We start from the raw sequence: 26,739 nt of genomic DNA, 5'->3' as shown, positions 1-26,739 counted from the left end.
AAGTCTTATCGATAAAGGTAATATATATACATTTATATGTTTTTATAGAGATATTTTAACTCATAACTTCTATTATATTGGTAAGATAACTTAACAATTATACAAAAAATTTTATAAATATATGTTATAATTAAGAAAGGTAGATGAATTTGGCCCTATTTACATATGTATTTTATATAAATATTGTCTGCAATATTTGACTTTTTCTTGGCTTATATAATTGTTTTGACTATATGTGGCAAAGTATAGAAGGTAAGTGGTAATGTTTAATAGTGGAAAAATGAAAAGGATTGGTTTATGACTTGAAAGAGTGGTTGTTGTTGTTGTATTCTATTTGTATTTGATTTCTTTTTCTTGTGAAACATGTTATTACATCTTGACCTTATCAAAAAATTTGACTTTGCCTAACTAAACACATGTACTATACTTGTTTAGAACTAACCATAATGAAAAGACCACGTATGGTAGAAATGAGATTAGATGTATTTGGGATGAAGAGAAGAAGAGAATTGTTATTAAATATCAGTAGTATCTAGTACTTTTTATAGATTTTGTCTGTCTTAAAAGTTATTTTTTAAATTATATAAAATTTAATACTTAATTCGACAACTAACATACTTTTAGGTACTAATAATATTTTTTAGCCTTAAGAACCTTTTGGTTAGATAGTGAGAGTTTTGTTTGTTTTGTTTCTATAATAATATATATGCATATAAATATAAAAAATTGCATCATTTTTATATGCAAAGCAACAAAAATGAAAATTCAATTGAGTCTCTAATAGCCTTTTATATTCATGCTGATGTTGCATCATGAAAGCATATGCTACTATAGCAATATTTTCATGCAATTTCAACATCTAATTTTCATTAATTTTCTAAGTAAACACACTAAGTATGTTTGGTATACAGGAAAGAAAATTTGAAAGAAAGAAAATATGAAACAGACAAAGCTAGAGCATTTTATAAAATAATCCATTTTACTATTAGTTACTATTAGAACAATTTAATATTAAAAAAATTAACTTATTTTACTTCAATAAATATTAAATCTAATAACTAATAATACAATGCATTATTTCACTAAAATAACAAAAATTTATAAGAATATACTTGTACAAAATTCAAAATATTTTTACTTTGTTAATGATTTTATTTACAGTAATTAAATTTTTTAATGTATATTTATATTATATTTTTTTTAATTTGTTATTCATATATTATTTTAATGTTACTTAAATATAATTTTCTTATTGTTTTTACAAAAAGAAAAATTATGATTTATTTAACTATCTCATATTATAATGACACCAAATTTGGAAATTTTAAAATTTAATCACTATATCTTAAGAGCATGGCATCGCACAATTGGTTAAAATATTCTTTAAAATCTATTTTCTAAACCATACTTTAAGTTACCAGTTACTAGTTACTAGTCAAACCTTTAACCAAAACTCATATCTTAAACATGTTTAGTGAGAATAAACTTGTACATTTATAAATGGTCATTCAAGATCTTAAAATCAATAACAAAAAACAAGATTTTCATTACTAAAAACCTATAAATCAAATTAACAATTGGGTCCCTCACATAATCAATAAGAGACTTTTCAATTACACTGAAATTTCATTACCATCTTCAAATCCCTAAGCTCTCTCGCCTCTAATTCTACGAGCCAACTGAATATCCTTAGGCATGATCGTAACTCTCTTAGCGTGGATAGCACAGAGATTAGTGTCTTCAAAAAGACCGACCAAGTAAGCCTCAGCAGCTTCTTGAAGAGCAGACACGGCACTGGATTGGAATCGAAGATCGGTCTTGAAATCCTGAGCGATTTCTCTCACCAATCTCTGGAATGGAAGCTTACGGATCAAAAGCTCGGTGCTCTTCTGGTACTTTCTGATCTCTCTCAAGGCGACGGTTCCTGGCCTGAATCTGTGTGGCTTCTTCACTCCTCCGGTGGCTGGAGCTGACTTTCTTGCTGCCTTGGTCGCCAGTTGCTTCCTTGGAGCCTTTCCTCCGGTGGATTTTCTTGCGGTTTGCTTGGTACGAGCCATTGTGGAAATGAAGTTAAAGGAGAAGAAGAGTTGTTTGTTTCTCGGGAAAATTGAGAGCGAAAATGGTTTGGTGGAAAGTATTGAATTTGAGTTTGGTATTTATATTAGTTTTGAAATTTGTTTTGTGTGTTATGAGGATGAACTTTTGAGCGTTGATTTGTTCTCATCTAACGGTGGAGATTCATTTTGTTGTTTTCACGCGGATCGTGAAAAGAATATTTTGGCGGTTTGGAATTTGACATATGGTAGTTGGATTTGTGAGATTCAATGTGGAGCGTTGATTGCTTTTCATCCAACGATGTAGATTTAATTTAGTGTGTTTGTGCGGATCACGATCCGTGGTTTAAATTATTGAGCAATAAAAATTTTGGTATTACGCTTACGTTTTTCTTTCTTTTCAAATCATATTGGCGCTTACTTTAATAGCTTAAATTAGTAGTGGTAAATAGAAGAGTTATTCACAGCTAAATCTTATTAACTATGGTTTTCACTTTATTTAATCTTACAAGTTCAATTTTGAATATATACATACTCAAATATATGAATTGTCTTTTTTAATAGACAAAGAATTAAATTTATTTTCAATAATACATGTATCTATCGTTATTTTTTGAGAAAAGCTGTTTTTAATTATAGGTTTAATAGAGTTGATGTAGAAAGATTATTAAAAAATATTTCATTACAAATTTTTTTTTTTTTTTTGTGTAATATGGTAATTTTTTCCAAAATTATATTCATCCAGTTTCGATTAGAAAAAACTGTAAATTTTTTAAGTAAACCTACAACTTTTTTTCCTTTCTCAATTCATATTTTTATAAACACAATTAAAATTCAATTTCACATTCTTCACTTCATATTATTATTATCACAATTAAATATCAATATTACTTTCTTTAAATCATGTTATTAATATAATTAAATATGTGTTTAACCTTTTTTCAGTATCAATTTCACGACCCTCATATCATTATTAACACAATTGAGTATCAATTCCTCAATTTATAATAATATAATGCAATTAATTATAAGTTCCATCACTTGTAAACAATACCCCTAACAAATCTAGCAATACTATTTCTTTCATGATTATTGAAATTCTTCACAGAAATGATACTAATGGATTTTACGTAGTTTATCAAAAAATTGAAAAAAAAAAAATTAAATAAAAAAGGTAATAAAAATTAAGGAATAAAGAGATTAAAATTGTAAATCAAGAATCTATTTCTTTTTTCCAGATTCAAAATAGCTAACAATATTGAAAATCAAGACAAAGATTAATACTTTGATTAACTACTAATATTCATTGATATTCGTTGCTAACACTGATAATAAGAACTAACGAAATCTGACAAGATAATCCAATCCACCATTGGATTCAAACACAATTTTACAAACAAGACAAGATTCAACAAATCCTAAGCTCTCTCGCCTCTGATTCTACGAGCCAACTGAATATCCTTAGGCATGATCGTAACTCTCTTAGCGTGGATCGCACAGAGATTAGTGTCTTCGAAGAGACCGACCAAGTAAGCTTCGGCAGCTTCTTGAAGAGCAGACACAGCGCTCGATTGGAATCGAAGATCGGTCTTGAAATCCTGAGCAATTTCTCTCACCAATCTTTGGAATGGAAGCTTGCGGATCAAAAGCTCGGTGCTCTTCTGGTACTTCCTGATCTCTCTCAAGGCGACGGTTCCTGGCCTGAATCTGTGTGGCTTCTTCACTCCTCCGGTGGCTGGAGCGGACTTTCTTGCTGCCTTGGTCGCCAGTTGCTTCCTTGGCGCCTTTCCTCCGGTGGATTTTCTTGCGGTTTGCTTGGTACGAGCCATTGGGGAAATGAAAAGGGAGAAGAAGAGTTGTTTGTTTCTCGGGAAAATTGAGAGCGAAAATGGGATTGGTGAGAAGTAAGGTATTTGAGTTTGGTATTTATAGTAAGCGTTGAATGAGAAGCGGTAGTGTGTGTTGTAAGGATTAATTTGGAGCGTTGGATTTAGTTTATATTAACGGTGTAGATTTAATTTAGTGTCTCGATGCGGATCGTGATCCGTGTGTTGACTTATTGTCCAATAAGAATGTTTCTTTTTGGCGCGTAGTTTTGGGAACTATAAATTTTGGTTATTCAAAATTAATATAGGGAAATTCTATAATGGGTAAATACCATTTTGGACCCTGTATTTTACAAAAGTTGCAGATTGGACCCTGTATTTTGTTAAATGACAAAATGGACCCTGTATTTTCTAAAATAGTATAAATAGGACCCTAAGCTTAATTTTTAACAACTTTTTTTTTTAATACAACCAACTTGAAGACAATGCTTAATACAAACAGATACAGAAAAATGTAAACAGTTTTGTCATAACACTTTTAGATCGGATTATAATTAAACTTTATTTTGACAAAAAATTAATTCAGGGTCCTATTTGTACTATTTTAAAAAATATAGGGTCCATTTTGTCTTTAACAAAACACAAGGTCCAATTAGTAACTTTTGTAAAACACAGGGTCCAAAATGGTATTTACCCTTCTATAATACACCTCCTTAAAAGGGGTATATCAATACATTTCTATTTGTTTTAGTATCCGAAATAATTTTTTAGTCAAATTTTTTTTCATGGTCATGTAAATTATGGTTATTTAAGACATCCTGCAAAATTTTAAGAAATTTGGAAAAGTTTAACACGCTGAAAATTGCGTTCAAGCAGTGTGTTGCACGCGTGACTATTTTATTTTATACGCGTGTAAAATAGACTGTTTGAACATTGTTTTCTATACTGTAAATTATTCCGAATTTCTCAAAATTTTGTAGGATATCTTAAATAGCTATAACGTACATGGATATGAAAAAAAATTAGACTAAATTTTTTTTTTAGATGGCGAAACAAGTAGAGGGTGCATCAGTACATCCCTTTTAAGGGGTGCATTGTAGAATCACCCATTAATATATATTTTTCTCTAAATTTTGGTTATAATTGTTGAAATGAAATGGAGTGGATTGGTTTTTTAAAGCATTCACCAAGTGAAGAAGTATAAATTATAGGGTGATTCTACAATGCACCCCCTTAAAAAGATGTACTAATGCACCCTTAACTTGTTTCGGCATCCAGAAATATTTTTTAGTCTAATTTTTTTTATATTCATGTACGTTATAGCTATTTAAGATATCCTACAAAATTTTAAAAAATTCGGAATAATTTACAATATAGATTACAATGTTCAAACAGTCTATTTTACACGCGTATAAAATAAAATAATCACGAGTGCAGCACACTGTTTGAACATAATTTTTGGCATGTTAAATTTTTCCAAATTTCTTAAAATTTTGCAAGATGTTTTAAATAACTATAACGTACATGACTATGAGAAAAAATTTAACTAAAAAATTATATCGGATGCTAAAAGAGATAGGGGTGCATCAATATATCTATTTTAAAAGGGTACATTGTAGAATTTTCCTAAATATTATATTCTATTAAAAACAAAATAAGTGTAAATTATATATTCGTGTCAAAAAAAAAAAGTTAACTTATATTTACTCAAAAAAAAAACCTAATATATGAAAATGATTCATTAAATAACAAATGAGGTGGGACTTTGCTTTATTATATAGCAAGTTGATCTACAAGAAGGTTAGCAAATGTAGTTACTAGTGATAGAAAACAATAGAATGTAACAACTTTTAACTCATTCAAGTATTATTTGACAACGCTTAAATTAACCTAGTTAGATCTATCATACGATACGGATTTATATAAATTTCGTAAACTCATCTTCATCTGATTCTGAATGTGAAAACCCAATATTTTTAGTACAAAAAATTCAACTTTTCCTTTGTTTTTTCCTTTGAACCAAAACTCAGAGTTTAAAAAACAAAAACTTGATGATAATGATGAGAGAATCAATGAACACACTATAATAAGTTAGATTGAGCTAATACATTTGCTCGCTATAGGTACTTTATAGATGAAGTTATTGAGGTAAACGTTGATATTTGCAAAAAGTAGCTTGGTCTGAGTTACCTCAACTAATAAAGTATCCTTCAGCCAAACCTCTATTTTTATCTCCCGTTACGGTCGTTTTTTCACCAAGTTTTTTAGACTTCCAAATTATGGCTCCTGCCAAAGCTCGTAAGTCTAGGATCCCTCAAAACCCAACAGTCAAATTCAAGGTTGAGTTTTTTAAGTCTAAGATCACTTTTATTGCCTCGTATATTGGTTCTTTCTTGGCATTATGCGACATAAAGCAAGGTAATGCATTTGTATGTCAAACTGTATTGCCCGACGAGAGAATATTTTATCCTCCTAATCATATTAATGGGGATGTTGAGTGTAGCACGAGCAGTTCTTGTAGGATCGAGGCTTGGAGTGTTGAGCACATCCAAGCCAGGGCCATTCTTTGCAACTTTTTACTAACTCTATGTGTGTTAATCTTTCTCTTTTCTCGGGATCAAGCAGTTTATGCAACGTCGAGGACCAACTGCAAGAGTGTCTGCTGATCATGAAATTGAGAAGCTTGTCGACAGAATAAAGGAAAGAAGATGTTAGAAAGAACTGCTATTAGAGATGTTGAGTTAGAAAAAGATATGGCTCAAAATGATAACAACGGGGTGTAGTAGATCAGGCTAATGGTCAAAATAGAAGTTTGCATGAGTATGTGCTACCCACAATGACAGGGATCCAATCTTGTATCAGACCACCTGCTGTTGATACTAATAATTTTTGAAATCAAGCCAACCATTCTTTAGATGGTTCAATCTTCAGTCCAGTTTAGGGTACTGCCCTTGGAAGACCCAAACATGCATTATGCTAACTTCATGGAGCTTTGTCAGACATTCAAGATGAATAGAGTTAGTAATGATGTGATTCGCTTGAGCCTGTTCCCATTCTCACTAAGGGAACGAGCAAAGAGTTGGTTGGTGTCCTTGTTGGAAATTATTTTACAAGGATCTAGATTTACTAACAAGAATGTTGGCTAACAACCTAATATGAATTCTAAAACAATGAAAATAAACACATATAAAGTTAGAAAACCTTACAGTGGGTGCAGCGGAATAATATGACTCCTTCCGTTCAGATCTCTAGCCCTTGATTCCTTTCTGTAGCAGAGCATCACCAAGATCTGAACCTGGATCTTCTTTTCTCCTTCTTTGATGCAGAAATTCCATAGTCTTCCATACTATGATTGAGATACCACTTGATGTGTGTGGGCACTACTCATCTCACAAGGATTTCGAAATTTCTCTCATTTTCTCTCTTGAATTTCGTGGCTCATCATGCATATGATGATCAAGAGAAGAGAACAAGGGCTGCTATATATAGGGAGAAGGGAGAGCACAACTTTCCAAATAAAACAGTTTCCTCTTTTACTGTGTAATTGATTAACTGCCTTATTTAGTGTGATTCACCACTTTCCTATTATAGCTGGGCTTTGATTAGCAATTACATGACAATTAAAAAATAAAATAATAATTGGGAAACACAAAGGGAGTGCTTCGGCCATAGAGGGAATATGGGCCTCACTTGGATTTTGCAGTTTCCTCAATTTTATTTCAATTTCTCCAAAAATGCCATTTTTCCAATTATAATCATTTAAATGCCAAAACTAATTATTTAATAACTAAAATATATTGTCATTTAAAATAATTATTAATTAGACATACAAAATCTCTTAATTAATAATTAAACCTAGAAACCCTTTTCTTTACGATTTCATCCTTAAACTGTGAGAATTCATAAAGTAGACATAGTCTAACTTTTAGAATTATAATCGATTAATTAAAATCAATTAACTGAGTCTTACAAGCAGTATGGTCTCAACTAGTATGGGGACCATGGGTCTATATAACCGAGCTTCCAATAAGTCGAACTTGGAATTGCACTCTCAGTCATATAGAAACGCTCTATATGTTCCACGATATAGACACGTCATTAGTTATCCATTGTTATAACCCTAATGTGATCAATGATCCTCTATATAGATGATTTACACTGTACAGGATTAAATTACCGTAACACCCTACAATGTATTTTATCCTTAAAACACTTAACCCTGTATAAATGATATTTCACCTAAGTGAAATGAGATCTCCACCATTTATCTTCATTTGGTTAAGCTCGAAGGAAATCATCCTTTACTTCTATTTGCCAAATAGAAGCTATAGATTCCATAATTATGTTAGCGCTCCCCCACTCAATTGTACTACCGTGTTCCCAAAATGTACGTATCACCCTGATACAAAACTAGGCTTAACTAAAAAATCAAAGAACACGAGTAACACTCTTGAAATTGAGCCTAACCATATCAGGATTTCGATCATGTGATCTAGGATCAACAGTTGATATTGAATTGAATAGATATTACGGTAAATTTTAACATATCTAATCAAAGTTCAATATCGGTCCCTTCCGATGCATACTCCATGCATCCGATACTGGTAAACTTTGCCAATGTCCTGGAAAGGACATAACACTTTTCCAAGGTGTAAGAATACCTATCGTTGATTATACCATGTCAGTCTAAATCCAGTGTTCTGACAAATCAGGGAATCAACTTTTGAACATATAATAAAGATTATATTCCACTGTGCTGACAACACTATAATCTTTAACCAACTCATATGTTCTGGACTTAAAAAGAATTCATACATTATATACACATATAATCATGAAATAAATCATGTGAACCATGCAACATAAAATGTTATTTCTGATCTTTATTAATAAGTAAATCTGATTATATGAAATGAGTTTTATTTAGGGCATAAAACCCAACAGTCCTTGCCACCTAACTCCTTCAACACTTGGGAGGAATTGACACTGAAATTCCTTTCCAAGTTCTTTCTTCCAGCCAAAGCTACCAAATTGAGATAGGAGATCAACAACTTCAACCAGCTTAACAATGAGTCTCTTTATGATGCTTGGGAGAGATATTTAAAGATCTAATCAAAAATTATCCTCACCATAGAATTGAAAAGTGGATGTTGGTCCATAATTTTTACAATGGGTTGGGCAGTACTACCCGCACTCTCATTGATGTTGTAACTAGTGAGGCATTCATGAAAAAGAGTACTAATGACGCTTATGAGATGTTAGAAGAGATGGCCATGAACAATCAACAAAAGTAGAAATTCAAAGAAAGTGGCTAAGTTGTATGAAGTTGATGCAATCACAAAACTAACCACTCAAGTTGAAGCTTTAACCAAACTGATGAATGCTCGAGTTCAACATGCCCAAGTAACATGTGAGCTATGTGGAGGGCCACATTCCTATGATACTTGTCAAGTTAACGTAAAGGAAGTGACATTTACTCCCTATATGATTGATACAGAAACAAGGCCATAAGAAAAGACCACTTTCCACTTCCTTTCATTGACTAGATGTTAGATAGATTGGCAAGTCAGGAGTACTATTAATGTTTTCTTGATGGATATTTGGGGCATCATCAAATATCTATTGCACCAGAGGACTAAGAGAAAACAACATTTACATGTCCTTATGATACTTTTGCTTTTCGAAGAATATCATTTGGGTTACGTAATGCACCATCAACTTTCAAATTTTATATTACTTGGTTCACATGATTATTTTATGATTATAGCTTTAATATATAAATTCTATTAAATCCAAAACTTATGGATAATCATGATTGTTGTGTTGTCTACACAATGAAAAATAATCATGATCATAAGATTTAAATATGAAGTCCCATGATTTATCAGTGCACATGATTTATACTTGACGTGATAATCAACGATGTAATTTACTTACACTTGGATAAGTGAAATGCTTTTTCTAAGGTATTAGTAGAGTAAGCTAAGATCGGATGTATTGGCTATACATCGAACTGGACCGATATTCACAGTGGAAGAGATATCGTAAACTTAATGTAATATCTTTTTTAAGTAAATTAATATCACTTAGTTGATCTTAAATTAATAATCTTAATCTTGAGATGGTTAGGTTCTGGTTTAACTGTGTTACACTTGTTCTTTGATCTGTTCGTCACAAGCCTACCCAAAAAAATGACTCAATACTTACATCTTGGGAACATTGTAGTACTTTTGATTGGGAGCGTTAATCATATATATATATATGGAATCTATAGCTTCTATAACAATATAGAAGTGAAATGATGTCTCCTTAGAGCTGGCTAATAGATAAATGGAAAAGCTCTTATTTCAGTAATTATACTAGTTTACTAAAATATCATTTGTAAGAAGCAAAATATATTGAAAGGTAAAACGGTAATTTTAATTCATATTCAATGTAGACAATTTATAGAGGGTCATTGATTATTTAGATTGAAATAATGGATAGCTTATAGCTTGTTTATTCTTGGTGAATAGAGCATTTTATGTAATCAAGAGTGCGATTCTAAATCTATAGTGGAGTTAAGAGGAATTAATAAGATAGAAAATTTACTCGGTAAATTCTAAAATTACTTATTGGAAGCTTGATTATATAGACCCATGATCCCCACACTATTCGAGATCATATTGCCTTGTAGACTTAACTAATTGGTTTTACTAAGCAAGGGTGAATTTAAGAAGAAAATTAAATCTAGGGTTTAATTATTGATTAAAAGACTTTGGAGAGTCTAATTAATAACTAACTTAAATGATAGTTTTTTGTGATAATTAGTCATATTTATTAAATAGACAAAATTAACATTTAAAAGCTTAGAATGAAAAATGGTATTTTTAAGAAAAGATAAGCTTTAACTAAAAATGACATTATTGAAATCCACGGGCTTCATAAGATTTTGGCCAAGGGTGTTTATTGACTAGATTTTTAGCCAATTGACGAGGAGTCATAATAAATAAGATTTAGACCAAAAACTAGCAATAAATATGAATAATGACACCGAATTAGCAATAAATGTAAATAAAGACACTAAAATTTAAAGAGGTTCAACCCCAAATATATCAGTAATAGCCTACTCCCCTTGATCAGAGTTGTAAAATTAAGAACAAGCTCTTGCATGCAAAAAGACACAATGGCAGAGTCTTTTTTCTTTAAGTGCTCAAATTTTTGGATCATTTTCCCAAGTCATGGGTGACCCCTTATATAGGGGGAAAAGATCGGTGTTTCTCGCTTTAGGAGGCGCGACCAATGCAAAGCTATCTCAACCGTCTCCTTAGTTTTTGGAAGTGGTTGAAGTCTGTTTTTGTGATAATATCTCGTTATTTTTGTGAGTTTATAACTGTCATTAAACTTTTGGCGGTATTTGAATATTTGAATTAGTTATTGAAGATGAGGGTCTCCCTAGGGTGTGGTATGATTGTTAACCCCCTTCGGGGGTAGAAACTAATACTTAGAGGTGACACCCCCAAGACCCAACATGAAGAGAGTGTCGGCAGTCGTCTCGGGGTGACACCCCCGGGGCTCCTTTGATATTCTAGGTAGCTTTGGTGTCATGAGATTGTACTCATCTATCTCTAAGGATGTCATTATACATTTGTGGTGGGGGAAGTGACATTTACTCCCTATATGATTGATACAGAAACCATAAAAGGAAGCTTTATGGATTAAGGGTCTAACTAAATAGATTGACTTTGATTTAGACCATATCTATTTCAATAACTGTGATAACTAAAGTGTATTGCATTTGACGAAGAACACCATATTTTATAAGAAGTCAAAACATATTAACATAAAATGTCACTTCATTCGAAATGTTATTGAAAAGTAAAGAAGTGCAAGTTAAGAAGATGGTAGATGTTCACAAAGGAGGTTTTAATCAACAAACTCAGGCATTGTCTAGACTATTAGTAATTGTTTTTGATGCCCTTTAGGGCTTAGAGAGAACAATCTATTCAATCTTTCAAATGTGTATCGAACTTGAATTAAAGTTAGTTAGGATTGATTTTAGGCCAAATATTTTCGGTTAAAATCTTACTATAGATGACTATTGTCTATTTATGTTTCAACATTCATTATCTTCTTTATTCTATACTTTGCAAATTCAATTATTGGATAAAACTTTTTCTCAATTTTATTAAAGAAGTGATCAAAGGAGTTTCAACCTCCATTGTTTTGTAACTCAACGTGTGTATTAAAAATTATTTGATCAATAAAGAGTGCAAGTCGCCAGGGCATGTCAAAAAGATCCATTCAATTAAATCAGGTCGGAGCTCTGATCCGACAGGTCATTTCTGATTCAAAATTCAGATACTTATTAAATCTCGGATCAAAATCGCTCTGCCCCACCTATTTTTTTTTTTTGGATCTGATCTAATTCAATCTAGTTTTAATATATTTAAAAAAAAAAAACTTAATTCAAGACCCAGACCCAAACCTAGGATCCGAACCCAGATTGGAACCTACGACCTGAGACCCGCACCAGGACCTAGGACTTGGGACCCAAACCTAGACTCACATCGGGACTGAACCCCGAACCTAGATCGAGACCTAAGACTTGGGATCTGGACCCAGACATAGGTCTTGAGACCCCGACCCAGATCTGAGATTTGAACCCTGACTTGGACTTAGGTCCCGGGACCCAAACCTAGGCCCAAAACTCATACTCGAACCTAGACCTGAACCCAAATACGAGACCAAACCCAAACCTGAGAGTCAAAACCCAAACTTGGGACTTGGGACCCAGACTCGGGACATGCGATCTGGACCTAAGACCCAGGACCCAGACTTAGGACTTGCGATTTAGACCCAAGACCCGGGACCGGGACCTAAACTTGAGACCTGGGACCCGGACTTATCCGTAGTCGGTATTGAGTCGAGTTTATTGAAAATATATCATAACTTTATACAATCTATTAATATAAGTCAATATCAAACATAATATTTTATTAAATAATACTAATATAAAATTAAAATGGATATAAAATTATAAGTTTAGATATAGAATTAAAATTCTTAAAAAAATAGTAAATTCATAAATATATATATTTTTATTTTTGTGTATTTATAAAATAATCCGTATAAAAAATATGTATATGATATATCTTTATATTCATTATATCAATAATTAACTATGATCATCCCAAACAAAAAAGATTATTTGTAGAATTCTTTGTTTTACTGTAAGAAACACACTCTCAATTTATATATACAACCAAATATATAAAGTTAAAATTCTATCAATTATTTGTATATATAATTCTTTTTTTTTTTTTTGAACAAATAAACTTTATTCAAAACTGAAAACAACTACAAACAGATTACACACAAAGACTCAAAGAGCCAAACTCTTGCTAACACAGCAACAGCCCCAACTGATACTACCAGGCCCTTATAACTTCTATAATGTAATTATCTTGCTTTTTAGGGGTAATACAAGCCAAACTCAAGATTCTATAACGAGAAATCTTCCTATCTCCATGCTCAACTTAAGAAAAGAAGTACAAACTAAATAAAAGATACAACCGTTTCTATTTTTCCAGAGCATGTTGATCGTTGCTGCATAAACAAAGTTTATCACTCGGTTCTAAATCAAGGGACCCCTGGAACTTGTATATATAATTCTTATTATTTAAGAAAAAGAACACAATTAAAATTTGGGTTGAATAATTAAAACACATATGTCATTTTGTATAACATGCTTTTACTTGTTATTTGAAATCTACTCTTTTATGTGAACTGTTCTTTAATTTATTTTTGCTAATTATACATGTTATTTTTAATCTTAATGATATACATATATATATATATATATTTATACAAATAATCAAGGGAAAATGGTGAATGCATTGATGCCAATTTTTTAATTTGGAATGGGATAATGAAGTAATTTCGGATGTGTTAAATGATCGAGACAAGGAGCTGGTTTGGCGTATTCCTCTTACAGCAGCTGGTAGGGAGGCCGATTGGTATTGGCTAAAAGATGGCAAAGACTTGTTTTCGGTCAAGAGTGCCTATAGGCTTCAACATGAGAATAATGGCCATATCAACCTTAATGTTCCTACTGATTTGTGGAAGAAATTGTGGAATATCAAAGTGCCTCCGAAGGTGCTTAGTTTTCTCTGGAGAGTGAGTGCGAATTATCTTCCGACGAGGTTTCTTTTGTCTTCTAAACATGTTCAAGTTGATACTTTATGTCCCTTTTGCTCTGCTTCCCCTAAAACTGCTCTCCATGTGCTGGTTAACCCTAATAAAGTGTTTAGTTACTCATGTTCATTGAAGCACAATTACACATATTAACTTTAAGAAATGAGATGAAAATAGAGAAGAGAAGAAGAGAAGAATGCTGAAAACCCTGAGAAGTATGCCTCCAATTTTTCAGTTGACCTCTCCACTCTGTATCTGAATTCTCTCTTTTTTTCTCTCTGAAGTTGCTTGATGAAATCAACTCCATTCTTCCCTTTATATAGGCATTGAAGGCCTAAAAATATGGAAAGAAACGCAATATTTAAATTCCCATTCGGATTTAAATTTTTGGGAAACCTCAAACGAGATATTTTTTTTCTGCTGCGTTGACTGATAGTATTTTGGCCATAACTCTCTCAATATTGCTGGGAATCAGACGATTCAAGATGTTACGGAAAGATAAAAGAGAGATCTAGAACTTTTATGTTTTGACTTTTTCCAAAATCTAATCATAACACCGTCGAATTCAGGCTTGAAGTTTCGGCTTGCACAACTTTTTCTATTTTAAATATCATGATATTTTTTATCTTTTTCCCATCTTTTTCTCTGATATTTTTCTAATCTTCTTCTATTTTAAATCTGCAAAAATAAAAGATAACAAACGTAAAAATGCTCCAAACACGATTAAAACTCAATTAAAAATATACTAAAATTAATCTAAAATTAATACTAAAAATAACCTAACACTGGTGCGATGTAGTTTTGCTCGTTCCTGCTGGCGGCAGTCTCATGTACCGACTGTAGCTCCTGATGCAATGATATTTAGGAGCTGGTTTGAGGAGGGTTTGTCCAAATAGAGTGAGGTTGAGAGTATTGAAGCGGCCATGACTCTTTGGGCAGTGTGGAAGATGCGAAATGAGGTTGTTTGGAATTCTATTTCTCCTTCAAGTGAAGAGGTAATTCATGTAGCTAATGTGAATTTTTCGGACTGGTGCAAGGCACAACAGTTCGAAAAAGAGACCCTTCCCATGCATACAAGTGTGGTGCGTGAGAAATGGTGCCCTCCAAATTTTCCTTGCATCAAAGTAAATGTAGATGGTGCAATTTTTGCTCCCGAAGGTCGGTTTGGGGTGGGTATGGTGGCCAGATGTGCGGCTGGGATGGTTCTTCAAGCTAAGTCTGTACTAAAAACTGGTTTGTTGCAGCCACATGGGGTGGAGGCCCTCGGGTTCAAGGAAGCCTTGAGTTGGATAAAGTCCAATGGTTGGGTGGGGGTCATTTTGGAGTCGGATTGTTTAAGAGTGATTTCTGATATTCAAAGTAATAAAAGTATGGTCTCTCCTTATAGCCATATTATTTTAGAATGTAAGGCTTTATGTGCTGAGATTGGTAATATCTCTTTGAGTTTTGTTAAGCGATCTGCTAATAGAGTTGCACATTGTTTGGCGCGGTCCTCTCTTGTTAAGGCTGATCGTATTTTTAATAGTTTGTCTTTACCTTTTGTAATTTCTTCTTTGGCTTTGGATGATTTGAAGTAATAAAGTTTCTACTTTTATTCAAAAAAGGATGATAAATAACCCTAATATATTTACTTAAATAATAATAATCCCTTAAATAAAATCAGAAATTACAAATGGTTCCCTCCTTTTACTAGAATTATCAGGAATTACAAATTTTCGCGCCACTAAACAAAAAAATTTGAAGACCCGCCAAAATTTTAGTTTGAAGATCCGCACGAAGACACTAAATTAAATCCACACCGTCCATTTAGAATAAATCAACGATCAAAATTCATCCTCAGAACACACACAACAAATCTCAACACTCTCGATCCTTACTATAAATACAAACTCAAATCCAATACATTCCACCACACCATATTTTATAAAAAATCAAAACATATTAACGTAAAATGTCAATTCATTCGAAATGTTATTGGAAAGCAAAGAAGTGCAAGTTAAGAAGATGGTAGATGTTCACAAAGGAGATTTTAATCAACAAACTCACGCATTGTCTAGACTATTAGTAATTGTTTTTGATGCCCTTTGGAGCTTAGAGAGAACAATCTATTCAATCTTTCAAATGTGTATCGAACTTGAATTAAAGTTAGTTAGGATTGATTTTAGGCCAAATATTTTCGGTTAAAATCTTACTATAGATGACTATTGTCTATTTATGTTTCAACATTCATTATCTTCTTTATTCTATACTTTGCAAATTCAATTATTGAATAAAATTTTTTCTCAATTTTATAAAAGGAGCTTTAAAGGAGTTTCAACCTCCATTGTTTTGTAACTCAACGCGTATATTAAAAATTGTTTGATCATTAAAAAGTGTAAGTCGCCAGGGGTAAAGTTTAAGCATGTTAAAAAGATCTATTTAATTAAATCAGATCGGAGCTCCGATTCGACATGTCATTTCTGATTCAAAATATTCAGATACTTATTAGATCTCAGATCAAATTTGCTTCGCCCCCACCTAATCTTTTTTGGATCTAATCTAATCCGATCTAGTTTCAATATATTAAAAAAAACTTAATTCAAGACCAGACCCAAACTTAGGATCCGGACCCAGACCGAGACCTAAGACCCGAGATGCACGCCGGGACCTAAGACCCGAGACCCAAACCTAGACTCACACCAGGACTCGAACCCGAACCTAGATCGGGACCTAAGACCTAGGATCTGGACCCAAACCTAGGTCCCGAGACCCTGACCCAGATCCGAGACTTGGACCCTAACTTGGACCTAGGTCCCGAGATCCAAACCCGGGCCCAAAATTCATACTCGAACTTGGACCCGAACCCAGACCCGAGAGTCGGAACCCAAACTTGGGACCTTGGACCCAGACCCAAGACCTGTGATCTGGACCCAAGACCCAAGACCCAGACTTGGGACCTGCGATTTAGACCCAAGACCCAGGATCGAGACTTAGACTCGAGACTTGGGACTTGAACTAGGTCCTAGACTCGCACCTAGACCTGGGACCCGGACCTGACCTGTAGTCGGTATTGGGTCGAGTTTATTGGAAATATATTATAATTTTACACAATCTATTAATAGAAGTCAATATCAAACATAATATTTTATAAATAATACTAATATAAAATTAAAATGGATATAAATTAAATTATAAGTTTAGATATAAACTTAAAATTCTTTAAAAAAACAGTAAATTTATAAATATATACATTTTTTGTGTATTTATGAAATAATCCTTATAAAAAAGGGTAAATATCATTTTGGACCCTGTGTTTTGCAAAAGTTATAGATTGGACCCTGTGTTTTGTTAAATGTCAAAATGGACCCTGTATTTTCTAAAATAGTCAAAATAGGACTCTGAGCTTAATTTTTGACAACTTTTTTCTTTTAATACAACCAACTTGAAGACAATGCTTAATACAAACAGATACAAAAAATGTAAACAGTTTTGTCATAGCACTTTTAGATCGAATTATAATTAAATTTTATTTTGATAAAAAATAAATTCAGGGTCCTATTTGTACTATTTTAAAAAATACATGGTCTATTTTATCATTTAACAAAACACAGGGTCTAATTGGTAACTTTTGTAAAATAGAGGGTCCAAAATAATATTTACCCAAAAAAAAAAAAAAAAGTGTGTATGATATATGCTTATATTCATTATATCATTAACTATGATCATCCAAAACAAAAAAGATTATTTGTAGAATTATTTGTTTTTCTCTAAGAAACACACTCTCAATTTATATATACAACCAAACGTTGTATATATATAATTTTTATTATTTAAGAAAAAGAATACAATTAAAATTTGAGTTGAATAATTAAAACACATATGTCATTTTGTATAACATGCTTTTACTTGTTATTTGAAATCTTCTCTTTTATGTGAACTGTTCTTTAATTTATTTTTGCTAATTATACATGTTATTTTTAATCTTAATGATATACACATATTTATACAAATAGTCAAATTAAAATATAATTTGCTCATCTTATTTGTAAACATAGTAATATAAAATAAAAAATGAAGAAGAGAAAGATAAATAACCCCAATATATTTACTTAAATAATAATAATCCCTTAAATAAAATCAGAAATTACAAATGGTTCCCTCCTTTTACTAGAATTATCAGAAATTACAAATTTTCGCGCCACTAAACAAAAAAATTTGAAGACCCGCCAAAACTTTAGTTTGAAGATCCGCACGAAGACACTAAATTAAATCCACACCGTCCATTTAGAATAAATCAACGATCGAAATTTCTCCTCAGAACACACACAACAAATCTCAACACTTGATCCTTACTATAAATACAAACTCAAATCCAATACATTCCACCACACCATTTTCCCGAGAAACAAACAACTTTTTTCTCTTTCTTAATCAAACTTCATTCTCTCAATGGCTCGTACCAAGCAGACAGCAAGAAAATCCACCGGAGGAAAGGCTCCAAGGAAGCAACTGGCGACCAAGGCGGCAAGGAAGTCTGCTCCAGCCACCGGAGGAGTGAAGAAGCCACACAGATTCAGGCCGGGAACCGTTGCCTTGAGAGAGATCAGGAAGTACCAGAAGAGTACCGAGCTTTTGATCCGTAAGCTTCCGTTCCAGAGATTGGTTAGGGAAATCGCTCAGGATTTCAAGACCGATCTTCGATTCCAATCCAGCGCTGTGTCTGCTCTTCAAGAAGCTGCTGAGGCTTACTTGGTCGGTGTTTTTGAAGACACTAACCTCTGTGCGATCCATGCTAAGAGAGTTACGATCATGCCTAAGGATATTCAGTTGGCTCGTAGGATTAGAGGCGAGAGAGCTTAGGGATTTGCAGCTGATGATGATTTCTGTTAAGTAATTTCATCATAATTTCCTCTTTTGTAATGGCTTTTTCTTAACATTGGGTTTCTGTAAAATGGTGTGGTAGAATCCAATGGCTAATTAGGTTAGCTAAGTGTTTATGTTCTTATTACTATTTTATCTAATTAATGAAATATTAGTAGTTGGATTAATCTTGTGTTATATGCTCGAATGTATCTTTCTTTATATATATAATATATATTTCAAATTATTCCATTTATATTATAACAAAACAAAGTCTAATCTATAATGATCCTGTGTAGATTTTGAAATGTATTATTTATTATAAAAATATTTGTTTTCTTCTTTGATTGTGTTTCAAATTTCCAGGAAAGAAAATGCTTTCAATTTTATTAAAACGAAAAGTTGGAAGAGCAAGCAATAATATTGATGTCGTTTGATACATTTTCTGTCGTTTTTGAGATACATAAATAAGAAACGTTGGTGTCATCATTTGTTGTCGTTTTCAAGGTTGTAATCTTGTTCTTATCCTTGGTGTTATCATAATACTCTTTTCTCTGATTCTCAAAGTATCTTCATCTGGGTATTGACTTTTTCCCCTTTAGAAATGATAGCTTCTCCATTATTAGCTTTAATTTTTCTTTTTCTGAATCCTATGAATGATTCAGAGTAATGGGTTTTATGCTAAAGATGCACCCAAGTGAAGAGTTGAATCATCTACGAGAATAAAGACATGGAACTGAGCTCTATTCTGTGTCCCATCAACTCATACTTACCATTTTCCATCCCCAGAAGAAGTAGCCTCGTGTCTAGTTCTCTGAGCCACTCAAAGCAGAGCAAAGGTGTGAAAAGACTCGGTCTTGAAGTGAAATTCAATACTGAAAGCTCAATTCTTGAGTGCCCAGATCGTCTTAGAACCGGAGAAGAACTTTCAGGTGAGTCTTACAACCATTTGATTCGTGAATATTGTAAAGAAGGGAATGTAGATAGGGCTATGACTCTTTTGTCTCAGTTGGATGCCATGGGGTTTCATCCTAGTTTCATATCTTATGCTTATTTGATTGAAGCTCTTGGTAGTGTTGGTAGGACATTAGAAGCTGATTGTTTGTTTCAAGAAATGAGTTTTGTTGGTTTTGAGCCAAAAGTAAAGCTTTACAATGTTTTGCTTAGAGGGTTTTTGAAGAAAGGTCTCTTAGGGACTGCAGTTAGAGTTTTGAGAGTAATGGAGGAAAAGGGTATTCAGAAGAGTAGAGATACTTATGAGATTTTATTGGATTACTATGTCAAAGCTGGTAGGTTGGATGATACTTGGTCTGTAATCAATGAGATGAAGCTAAAAGGGCTTAGGCTAAGCTCTTTTCTGTATGGGAAGGTTATTGGTTTGTATAGGGACAATGGGATGTGGAAGAAAGCTATGGATATAGTTGAAGAGATTAAGGATATGGGAATGTCATTAGACAGACAAATTTACAATAGTATGATCGATACATTCGGTAAATATGGCGAATTAGGTGAAGCTATGCAAGTGTTTGAGAAGATGAAAGAGGAAAATGTGAAGCCTAGTATAACAACATGGAATTCTCTAATAATGTGGCATTGTAAGGCTGGAGATATTGGTATGGTGCTTAAGCTTTTCAATGAGATGCAGGAACAAGGATTGTATCCCGATCCGAAGATTTTTGTTTCGATTATTAGCTATTTAGGAGAGCAAGGGAAATGGGATGTAATGAGAAAGATGTTTGAGGCTATGAATTTTAGAGGGTATAAGAAAAGTGGGGTGATCTATGCTGTTTTGGTTGATATTTATGGGCAATACGGGAAATTTCAGAACGCTGAAGAGTGTATTTCGGCTCTTAAGTCAGAAGGTCTTCCGCCTTCCCCCAACATATTTTGTGTGTTGGCCAATGCCTATGCTCAGCAGGTTTGCTCCTTTCAATTAACACTCATCATGGATTATCAAATCGTTTGAAAGCTTAACATTTACTTTTGTGTAATATTTTGGCATTTTGTGCTAACATATGTATCTATGTCTGTTGGGGAGCTAGGGTGTTAAAACTCCTGAGTTTAAAGTATGCTTATTATGGCTAAAGATGCTTGTCAATTTTGATGAACCAAAGTATGACCATTGTAGAGTTTTATTCCTTAAATTTTTCTCAGCTGCGAAAATTCTCCCTGAACAATAAAAATTGTTACAAATATCCTCTCGTAGTTGCATTCTGTTCAATTCTTTAAACAATTTGATAATCTAGCACAGAGAAAAGTCTAGACAAAAAATAAATGCATAAATAGCAGTCTAATGATGAATTATGAGAATATGTATGTGGATTTTTGGAGCTACAATTTGTGTGTTTAATGTCAATAAATTGGATTTCAGGTAGTTTAAACTTATTGAATAGACCCTTGGAATGCAATTATATTCATAATTCCTCCCATAAGAAAATTGTTTTAAAAACCGAGTAGAATGTAACTTGTTCGGGAAGAATTTTGGCAATAGGGAAAAGTTCATGGGGCAAAATTCTGTAAAGGTTATTGTTTAGGGGGCAAAAATCCTATTTATTTATTTTTTTTTTTCGGTTCTTTCCATAAATGTTTTTAGGGTATGAATGACTTACAATCTTGTTTCAATTCCATAAAGGATTGTTGTTGATAGTGAAAAAAAATGGATTTTGGTCTTGAAAATCCCACCCATTTCTCATTATTAATAACTAAATATCTAATCATGGCACACAATATTTGCAGGGATTATATGATCAGACACTTAAGGTGCTTCAGCTCATGGAAGCAGAGGGCATTGAACCTAATGTTGTAATGCTAAACGTGTTGATCAATGCATTTGGGATTGCTGGCAAACATTTGGAGGCTCTATCAATATATCAACATATAAAAGAAAGTGTAAGTCTCAATTTTCTTAAATCAAATTCATAATCAGGCATGACAGATTTGTAAAGCGTTTTCCTATGCATTTTTTTATCAGATACTAACCAACCAAGATACATTTTCTGTTTTGTGAAGGGTTTGAGCCCGGATGTTGTTACTTATACTACACTCATGAAAGCTTTTAGTCGGGCAAAGAAGTACGATAAGGTACTTCCACGTGCCTCGGTAGCTTTACTTTCTTTTTTATCGGTAAATACAATTTTGGACCCCGTGTTTTACAAAAGTTATTGATTGGATCCTTTATTTTGCTAAATAACAATTCAGTCCCTGTGCTTTTCAAAATAGTACAAAATAGATCCTGAACTTAATTTTCGTCAATTGAGTTAAGGGTTTATTTTGTACTATTTTGAAAAACACAGGATCCAAATTGTCATTTAACAAAACAGATGGTTAAATTTGTAACTTTTGCAAAAACATGGTCCAAAATGTTATTTACCTTTATTTTATTATGATTTTTCATGAAAACCATTAATTCATATATTGATTTGGTTTGGCAGGTACCAGAGATATTCATGGAAATGGAGTCTGCTGGATGTACTCCTGATAGGAAGGCTAGACAGATGTTAAAAGTTGCTATGAATGTTCTTGAGCATAGCCAAATACATGTCTAACTTAGACACAGACAGTTCTAGAGAAATTTCTTTCAACACCATGATCAATATAGAAGGTCTCAGTATATTGATTCATTTGAGGTTCTGAAATGGCCATCGGTGGAGTAAATTTTGTGTCGGGATGAGTATTGTGATGTTCTTGGAATAACGAGCAAGCCAAGCCAATTCATCGGTTAATCAACGAGGAAGTGAAACATTAACGACTTGAACTTGAATTCTTCGTTCTTAGCGTATTATAATGACACTCATCTATGTACATTCTTATCTCCTCTATTTGCATTTTTAACAAGGGGTTGAAGATTAAGATCTCCATGGACAAACATCCAATGGACCATGTAAGTATATAATTGTTGGAGATTCTGTCCTTTCTAGTGGATATTCTCTGTTTTTTTTTTCTTTATGCCATTGTAGCATCTGTTACGATTTTCATGCTTTCTTTCACGGGCCAGGTTTTACACGGCGAATTTTGCTGTCTGAAAGGTGAGCTCGTGACACTATGCTAGTTCTTTCTTCCAATCTTCATCATCATCATTTGAGTCTGAATTAAATCCATTGAAAATGCACAAAATTAGTTATGATTTAAGTAATGGAACATTATTTATACTCTTACAAATACATACTACTGGATTGTCACTAATGCTACATGTATTTTTCTACAGATGAAAGGACTAACTAACATGAATGAAATGAAATGAAATGTTAGAATATTTTATATTTAATTGTATATTACATTCAACATTAAAAGAAAAATAGGACATATTTAATTGTTCAAAGACTGAAAAAGAGCTTGTTTATTTATGCAGTGGTCATGGAATAAGGCAATGGACAAGGTGGATAGTCTACTTCAACAACTCCTTCAAGCATTTGAACAACCTTCCTCATGTTAGGTCTAACACTTGGATTCTCTTGAATACACCACATTGACACCTTCACATAACTCTCCAACTTCTTCCTATCATTTAAAGCATCAACTTCATAATCAACAAGCATATCTAATGACCCTTCTGTGAAGCAATCATAAGCCCAATCTGTCAAGATCTCTTTCTTTTCCTCACCAATCTCCATATCACAATTTTTTCTACAGCAAACAATCTCAAGTAGTACAACTCCAAAGCTATACACATCGACTTTCGAAGTAATAGACATATTCCTAAACCATTCAGGTGCAACATACCCTTTTGTTCCTCTAATGGCTGTATTTGTTTGGCTTTGATTCATCATCAAAAGTTTAGCCAAACCGAAATCTGATATCTTGGCATTGTTGTACTCATCCAGAAGTATGTTCTGAGGCTTTATATCGCAATGGATGATCTGAGTATTGCACTCCTCGTGTAAATACAACAGTCCTTTTGCTATGTCTAAAGCGATTCCAGCTCTTTGCTTCCAATTCGGTTTTAAGTTTCCGAACGCAAATTTTGCCAATGTCCCATTTTGCAGGTACTCATACACCAGCAAACGATTCTGTCCATCGTTGCAGTAGCCAAGTAACCGAACAAGATTCTTGTGATGTGTTTGAGCTATTGCATTTACTTCATTCTTAAACTCTTTCTCAGTTTCAGGTACCACAAAATTTAGCTTCTTCACTGCTATTACAATGACACTTGAATCCATATCCAACATCCCTTTATAAACAGTTCCGAAAGCTCCTCTTCCCAACTCTTCGCTAAACACTTTTGTGGCTTCCTCGAGCTCTTGATAAGCAAAGCTACGCAAATTAAAGTCAGGTATGTTTTTCGGGGATGAAATCTTTTTACTTCTAAGACTCTTCTTTTTGCGTATGAAGAAGACTCCTGCACAAATTGTGGCTGTCAACAAAATATTAACGAAAGCCGAAGTACCCAAAAGAGCTGCACCAACTCTGATCGACGAGTCTTGGTTTTTCCTCTTCTCTTGTTTTACATAAGGAATCCTAGGTACAGTGATACTGATATTGTCTTTACGAACTTTGATAAACACCCTCGAGTTAAGACTCTGGTCGACCTTGCCATTCGAGAGAGGGAGCTTCTTCTTCCAACATGATCCGTCTCTAGAGATAGCAACAGCACACAAACAATCTTTCAAGCAAGAATCTCTACAATCATCCCCATTAAAAGGCTTCAGTGCAACATAATCTGATAAGGGCCAATCTACATTGCGCAGCTCCTCAACATCATAGAGATCTTCTATGTCGGGAGTAAGCTCGTCTTCAGCGCAGCCTTGTATGAAATCGGGTTTGCAGCTTCCATATTCGTCATTGGGATCAATAAAAGAGTACTTTCTTGGGCATTGACATGTTGGTCTTGAATCTTCATTGAGAGTACAAATACTATTGTATCCACAAACACCGACACCGGGGACAACAGGGTTGTAGCATATGTTTTCGGGTATGGACCGAAGAACAATCCATTTCCCATCACCATTGGATGTCTTGGGATGATAATATTGTGTGAAAAGACCATCAAAGTCAAGAGTAGCTCTTATATAGTTGTCCCTTGCTGAGACCATGTTCTCACTAGCTAGACTTAATCTTTCATTATTTGCTCTCAAAACATATAGATTGCCTGATCATGATACATGTATAAACAATGTTAGATTTCATATATGTATAATTTAATAACTATGATAAAAATCACTAACAACTCCTAACACAATATAGTAACTCCACTGAATTGGCCAATAGAGTCCCTTGCTTTACAACAGGGATCTTGGGTTCAAACCTAGAAAAGGTCAAACATATGTATATGTATCTATATGTATATATACATATACAAGTTATTTCCTCCTCACTTAATGGAGGTATAGTTGTATTAGAGTTACATTACAATATTACCTAATTATTAATTTAAATATTAAATGAAAAAAACCGTTAAAACAACAATTTTCGTTAAATAAGCACACATTATTACCTGTCTCATTGAACACCAATCTAGTTCCAGCAGTGGTAGAATTACTCGTATCATCAGTATCACTAGCATAATAAGGATTATTAGCATTGTCAGTAGGCAAATTCACAGAATACAACACCAAATTCCCATCTTGCTGCAACCTCATCTCAAATCTCCCTTTCGAAAACACATTCTCCCTCCAACGACTCGAAACCCCTTCTCCGCGGTTCAAACTTTGACCGGGCAAAAGCGTATCACTCGGATGATCAAAGCTCTCCCAAATCTTATTAGACCCAAAGATCACAAAGTTTCCTTTATCCTCCATAATCGCGTGAGAAGCGTCTCCCCTTACTATCTCCGAACTCCAAATCTCTTTTCCTTGAGGATCAACCAATACAAGTCCCCGATCAGCTGTCAGGCTGACTCGGGACCCCCTCGGCACTATAGCCGAAGAGTTTATTGTAGTGGCATACCAGACAACTGTTTTGTCTGGTATGTTTGCGTACCATATAGAGAGTAAAAAGAGGTTGTTTTGGTTTTCGAGTTTTCGAAAACCGAAAGCAAATTCGGTTGAGGGTGAGAGCCATGGTGATGAGTTGTCTGTTGCTGTGAGTGTTGTGCCAACTGTTATGTTGTTGGTTATTTGAGATAAGGCTGTGTTTGGCAGAAAAACAATAATAAAAAGAAGAAAACAGAGCTCATAAAACAGAGCCATGTGTGCTATAATAAATATTTTCTTAGACTTTTTGGTTACTGGGATTACAAGAATACCATAAATATTATGAGAGTTTTTCTTTAGTAATATCTTGGAAAGACTCTGGGATCAACGAAATTTGTCTTATGTTATCGGAATAGTCACATGATATTATTCAAATTTCAGAGGCTTAACTTTGATTTGAAAATAATGATCATTTTTTTTATAGCGCCACACAATTAGTTAGCAATATTAAATTATATGAAACCGATACTTAAACCTAAAATAATAATAATAAAATTATATCTATACATATAAGTGTGGTCTTATGTATATTAACATAATAAATAAAAATATCTCATATTTTCAACTAATTGATTCATATATATATGTTTTGATTTATAACATTTATATGTTTTGAATTAAATTTAGGGGAAGAATAATAGATCACCCATAAATATAGTCAATACTATCTAGAAATAAAAATATGGGTCACCAAAATTTATAAACATGAAGTTTTATTTTTGTTTCAATTGTTCGTTATTGGCTTCCCTAACATTTAATTCTGGTTCCGCTCTTACCGATACTAATTACATCAATCAATAACAGTATGATACTAAAAAAAAATACTAGACACTAATAATATTTTTTAATAATTATCTTTTCATAAAATTAATGAGTGTTTTCATATTGTAGATGATAAGAAAAAATGGGTGATGAAAAGAAGGCCAAGTCATGTAA

At 33.2% G+C, this 26,739-nt stretch overlaps 4 protein-coding genes and 1 pseudogene across 7 annotated transcripts; 3 read left to right on the top strand and 2 right to left on the bottom strand.

The window, feature by feature from the left end:
* Positions 1 to 1,442: 1,442 nt before the first annotated feature.
* Positions 1,443 to 3,969, bottom strand: LOC115719502 (uncharacterized; annotated as a pseudogene).
* An 11,010-nt stretch (positions 3,970 to 14,979) lies between these two features.
* On the top strand, positions 14,980 to 15,633 carry LOC133034601 (uncharacterized). Its single transcript, XM_061109715.1, has one exon. It carries the CDS (start codon positions 14,980 to 14,982, stop codon positions 15,631 to 15,633), a length of 654 nt encoding a protein of 217 aa, XP_060965698.1.
* Positions 15,634 to 18,406: 2,773 nt separating this feature from the next.
* LOC115719501 (histone H3.2-like) lies at positions 18,407 to 19,083 on the top strand. The gene has a single exon (XM_030648576.2). It carries the CDS (start codon positions 18,485 to 18,487, stop codon positions 18,893 to 18,895), a length of 411 nt encoding a protein of 136 aa, XP_030504436.1. The 5' UTR covers positions 18,407 to 18,484; the 3' UTR covers positions 18,896 to 19,083.
* A 306-nt stretch (positions 19,084 to 19,389) lies between these two features.
* On the top strand, positions 19,390 to 25,039 carry LOC115719498 (pentatricopeptide repeat-containing protein CRP1, chloroplastic). 4 transcript variants are annotated; one of them, XR_009685921.1, is made up of 7 exons: positions 19,390 to 20,813; positions 21,632 to 21,784; positions 21,905 to 21,976; positions 22,327 to 22,775; positions 22,890 to 22,920; positions 23,244 to 23,877; positions 23,994 to 25,039. XR_009685921.1 is itself a non-coding variant. In XM_061108922.1 (4 exons), the coding sequence occupies exons 1-4, from the start codon at positions 19,626 to 19,628 to the stop codon at positions 22,438 to 22,440; spliced, it is 1,527 nt and encodes a 508-aa protein (XP_060964905.1). In that variant the 5' UTR covers positions 19,390 to 19,625; the 3' UTR covers positions 22,441 to 25,039. The 4 variants fall into 4 exon arrangements, 1 of the variants encoding a protein (XP_060964905.1); XR_009685920.1 differs by having other exon boundaries at positions 23,244 to 25,039; XR_009685922.1 differs by lacking the exon at positions 22,890 to 22,920 and having other exon boundaries at positions 23,244 to 25,039.
* Positions 23,013 to 26,139, bottom strand: LOC115719492 (G-type lectin S-receptor-like serine/threonine-protein kinase RLK1). Its single transcript, XM_030648566.2, has 2 exons — positions 25,326 to 26,139; positions 23,013 to 24,980 (listed from the first exon to the last, which is right to left on the bottom strand). Exons 1-2 carry the CDS (start codon positions 26,017 to 26,019, stop codon positions 23,236 to 23,238), a joined length of 2,439 nt encoding a protein of 812 aa, XP_030504426.2. The 5' UTR covers positions 26,020 to 26,139; the 3' UTR covers positions 23,013 to 23,235.
* Positions 26,140 to 26,739: the final 600 nt, after the last annotated feature.

The sequence above is a fragment of the Cannabis sativa genome, chromosome 2 (genome assembly GCF_029168945.1).
Source record: "Cannabis sativa cultivar Pink pepper isolate KNU-18-1 chromosome 2, ASM2916894v1, whole genome shotgun sequence".
In the NCBI taxonomy this organism is placed as follows: domain Eukaryota; kingdom Viridiplantae; phylum Streptophyta; class Magnoliopsida; order Rosales; family Cannabaceae; genus Cannabis; species Cannabis sativa.
Note: the sequence above shows the minus strand (reverse complement) of the source record. Positions and strands in the feature narration are given on the sequence as shown.

What these genes read in the sequence shown, in the direction of transcription:
- LOC133034601 (XM_061109715.1), top strand. Translation starts at nt 14,980, where the DNA reads ATGACTCTTTGGGCAGTGTGGAAGATGCGAAATGAGGTTGTTTGGAAT.
- LOC115719501 (XM_030648576.2), top strand. Translation starts at nt 18,485, where the DNA reads ATGGCTCGTACCAAGCAGACAGCAAGAAAATCCACCGGAGGAAAGGCT.
- LOC115719498 (XM_061108922.1), top strand. Translation starts at nt 19,626, where the DNA reads ATGGAACTGAGCTCTATTCTGTGTCCCATCAACTCATACTTACCATTT. An exon ending in ATCAACATATAAAAGAAAGT is followed by an intron (nt 21,785 to 21,904) that starts GTAAGTCTCAAT and finishes TGTTTTGTGAAG; the next exon opens with GGTTTGAGCCCGGATGTTGT. An exon ending in GGGCAAAGAAGTACGATAAG is followed by an intron (nt 21,977 to 22,326) that starts GTACTTCCACGT and finishes TTGGTTTGGCAG; the next exon opens with GTACCAGAGATATTCATGGA.
- LOC115719492 (XM_030648566.2), bottom strand. Translation starts at nt 26,019, where the DNA reads ATGGCTCTGTTTTATGAGCTCTGTTTTCTTCTTTTTATTATTGTTTTT. An exon ending in ATTGGTGTTCAATGAGACAG is followed by an intron (nt 24,981 to 25,325) that starts GTAATAATGTGT and finishes TATCATGATCAG; the next exon opens with GCAATCTATATGTTTTGAGA.